Here is a 4,305-nt window from a genome sequence, read left to right as displayed (position 1 = left end):
GCCTGGTTCCTGACTCAAATAATCTGACTCCATCAACTTTAGGAATTCTACTCACTCAGTTCCCTAATAGTTAATGTTAGATGAAAACATTCCAGGAGTCAGAACTCAGTGCTGTAAACCTCCTGAGATTTGAAGCAGAGAGAACTGGATCTGAGACCTGATTTATCAAACCACCTAATCTTGAGATACGGGTCCCAAACACCCAAAAGGTTATGGGAGAAGTATAAAAGGTAATGCAAAAAAAAAAAAAAAAACCCAAAAAAACCCCCAAAACAACAGCCTTCTTAAATCACCAACACTCATTTTCCAGAGATAAAACTTTATTTGAGGCATCAAGCAATATACTGAAAGAGGTGAGTCATGCACAAGTGATGTCCTTATTCCCATAATCGTACATCTGATACTCTCTGTCCTCGTAAAAGGGGTGTGTAGTGCGCAAGATGAGAAGCACATAGCTTTCAGACAAAATCATATCTCTGTGAGCACTTAAGAAAGTCTCCTTTAAATTCTGTTGTTCCTTCTTTAAAAGGCACGTGGGTTTTATTTCAGAAAACTACAACAAACCACTTCTTTCACTGAGGAGGAAGTTTCTCCCCAGAGTTATTTATGAAATAATGCAGCTGCCTTTTTCTTTAAAGGGATTCTTGTCTTCTGGAATTCCTTTCACCAGAGGATCTTCTCCAGAACGTTCTTCAATATAGTTCTTTATTTCTTCAGAACATTTAGACACCTTAAGGAGAAAAAGAAAGGAAAGAAAGAATGAATCAGGTCAGGATTGTTCAAACTTTGTCACCACCCTTCAGTGAAATTAATATAATTGGGTACAACCAGAAGTTTTTAAATGAAATAGAATAGAATAAAAATATTAGAGTACAGCACAGAGCCTATATAATATATATGAATGATACAGTCTATGTAAAATATATTTCTTACTATGGTCAGGGTCAAAGAAGTTTGAAAGTCACTGTATTAAAAAAATTACCTCCAAATGGACTTGAGGACACGGGGAGGGGGAAGGGTAAACTGGGACCAAGTGAGAGAGTGGCATGGACATATATACACACCAAATGTAAAATAGATAGCTAGTGGGAAGCAGCCGCATAGCACAGGGAGATCAGCTTGGTGCTTTGTGTCCACCTAGAGGGGTGGGATAGGGAGGGTGGGAGGGAGACACAAGAGGGAGGAGATATGGGGATATATGTATATGTATAGCTGATTCACTTTGTTATACAGCAGAAACTAACACACCATTGTAAAGCAATTATACTCCTATAAAGCTGCTAAAAGAAAAAAAATTACCTCCAACATTTTCTATCCACTATGCCTCATGATTTCCTTCCTCTGCTGAAATGCAATTATGACGTGTCCACCATATTTTAGGAACTGAAACATACTCCACTTTCAATTTTGCATGCTAATGAACAGATGCAATAGTAGGTACTCCCCAAATGTTTTGGGGTGTGACCTGTGAAAAGTCTCACTTATTGGGTATGTGGCAGGTTCTGCAATTTCATAAAATGATAGAAGCATTGGAGAAAGTCTGACTCCGGAGAAGCTAATGTTGTCCAAAAGTCACCCCCATCCCCACCCCATGTTTCGGCTCAGAACTGATCATAAGAAAAGACTTATCGGAGGCTTAGTGGACTTTTCTGAGGCTTGTGTTTATGTAGGTAGTTTAAACTTTTTCTGAATGGAGGAAGGATTGAATAGTTTCTTCAAAAACTCCATTCAAAAGAGACAGTTTGTAAGACTGATTTTAAAAAAAGGGAGGGGAATAAACGAAAAAAAAAAAAGGATTACTGTCTTAATGAAGGCCTGCATTACTAGTAAGAAATTAGAAGTAAAAATTATAGAAGTTCCAGAAAATTCCAGTGGAGTCCTCTTAAAACTAGGCAAATGTTCCCATTGATTTTGTCATCTAGATTAGTAATCTTCAAACTGTTTTAATGTTGATCACTAAAAAATGTTTGCATATGTATCCCAAAATGTACATAATTATTTACTTATAACTAAGTGCAGTTACTACTGTGTTAATACATCATGTATAATCATAAAATATAAACTAGAAATTATTAAAAGATGAGATTCTAAACTAGCCAAAAAATATCATTTTGCAATATATACACATATCAAATCACTATGTTATATGTCTAAAATTAACATAATGTTCATGTCTATTATACCACAACTAAAATTTTTTAAAAATAAAAAATTTAGTGTTTTACTCCCACACCTCAAAGATTCTTGGCACGTCAGGGTGGAGGCCTAGGTGATACAGTTAAAATAAAATCTTTACAAATCTTTACAAGTACCATTCTCTCAGGTAACATTTGCTGTCAATCATTGCTGACATTCATTGTGTGGCCATTTTAAGTGAATTCTCAGAGGTGATGATGTAAGTGTCCATAAGCTGGGCTCTGTGGCCACAGAGAAATTTGTGGATACGACTCATGTTTCCCCAAATTGTATCTGTTCTTAGAGAGGCTTCTTCATTAGGTTTCCAAAAAGATGTGTAACCTCCAGAAGTGAATAATGACTTCTCTGATGCATTTCCTTCCACAGTCAAGAGGATATGTTTGAACAACAGCTAGCTAGAGCCAGAATTCAGCCTGTGAATTTTGTATCCTTGGCCTGAGCAGAGTACACAGCTCAGAAGTGAACAATTTATTGACAGAATAGTGGACTGGGCATCAAGAAGATATGTGTTTTAGTGTTTTAATAACTGCTCTATCATTATCTCTGGGGTCTTAAATAAAAGGCTGGTTAGCCTCCTAAGGATTCACGTTTTTTAATCCTTAAAAGTGAGTGGGTTGAATGATCTCTAAGAGCCATAATGTTTTTCTAGCACTAACACTCTATAATTCAAAGTGCATAATAAAATGCTGGAATCTTATTATTAGGACATAGATGCCTCTCCCTCTACCCTCTAAGGTTATCCCTGAAGTTTTCTCTCCCTCTGGCACAGACTTGGGGTTTCTGGAACTGGAAAGCCAATCCAGCAGGGTGTGTCCTAAGGAGTGGAGGGAGCTGGCAGGGAGGAAAGGCTAATGAATGATACCTTTAACTTCCACACAGTCAGCTGCATCCAGGCCCCTGCCCAATTTCTAATTTGAAGCTTGATAACTGGAAGACACTTGTCTCTTTTTTTCCCTATAAGTTCTGCATAGTGATACCAAATATTAAGATATTTCAACTTGGCACAGACAATGCTTTACTTCAATATCTGCAACTCTGTTTAATTTGTAATCTCTGAGGTTCAATGCGTGAAAAAAATCCAAGTGATCAACAGATGCCAAACTGTGGGCTTTGCCATCCATAAAATGGATGCCTTAAAGTTTCAAGAAACAATCCTATTCACTGGGTCCTGTAACTTTGGTTTTTCCTTTAAACACAGCAGTATTTTTAAAGCCACAGAAACTTTCAACATGTACAAAAAGGACTTTGAACTTCAAAATCCTGGAAGACTAGGGATTTGGAAGTTACAGATTAAATTTGAGAAAAGAAATGTATAAAGAGTAAAACACAAAAAAGCCTGCACATTCCAAACATCACTCAAAATGTGCCTTCTGAGTAACAAGACTCTTGTTATGAACAGATTTACCATAACTAGAGCAGGAAGGTAAGTGAATGTATTAACCATACCTACTTCCATTTTTTTCCTTACCTTTTCCTAGTGTTAGACCATAGAGAAATAAAATCAGTTTAAATTTTTCTTGCTGGGGAGAAGGGACTATGTTTCTTGTTGGGGAGAAAGGACTATTTTTCCCTTAAAAATTTATCTATCCAAAAACCTATTCCTGGACTACAGGTTGCCTGATTGAGGAAAAAGGGAAGAAACGAAGGCCTGTATTCCCGGTAAAAACTTAAAGTAAAAATTACAAAGTCTCCAAAAAACTTCAGTGGAGACTTCTGAACACTGGGACATATGTTCTAACAGAATTTGTAATCCACTTCAGTGGGCTCTAAAATTTCTAATCATGATCACGAAAAAGAATTTTTGTATGCAGTATAATTGTTTATAAATAAATACAGATATACTACTGTATAGGTATTAGTTCATTGCACATACTTACAAAACATAAAGTGGAAATTATAAAGGGATAAGATTTACAAATAAATAAAGATAGATACTGTAATGTTTTGCTCCCAAGCCCCAGTGGACTGTTCATCACACACTTCCTAGAGAGCCCTGATGAAACTCAAAACTAGGTAATTCAAGACTTACATTGTGATTTTTTTTTTAAACCTTTTAAATACTGTTCTTTCCCATTATGAAAAAGATCAAGGAACTAAGTAGCCATCTGC

At 36.4% G+C, this 4,305-nt stretch overlaps 1 protein-coding gene across 1 annotated transcript in view; it reads right to left on the bottom strand.

The window, feature by feature from the left end:
* Positions 1-307: 307 nt before the first annotated feature.
* GNG11 (G protein subunit gamma 11) overlaps positions 308-4,305 on the bottom strand; it is a 4,649-nt gene continuing 651 nt past the window's right edge. Inside the window, exon 2 of the mRNA XM_007450640.1 lies at positions 308-730. Within this exon, the coding sequence (XP_007450702.1) occupies positions 605-730 (126 nt within the window). The 3' untranslated portion in view covers positions 308-604. The remainder of the gene's footprint in view (positions 731-4,305) is intronic.

Source organism: Lipotes vexillifer, unplaced genomic scaffold, assembly GCF_000442215.2.
Source record: "Lipotes vexillifer unplaced genomic scaffold, Lipotes_vexillifer_v1.1 scaffold172, whole genome shotgun sequence".
Lineage (NCBI taxonomy): Eukaryota > Metazoa > Chordata > Mammalia > Artiodactyla > Lipotidae > Lipotes > Lipotes vexillifer.
This window is presented reverse-complemented; position numbering and strand designations above follow the sequence as displayed.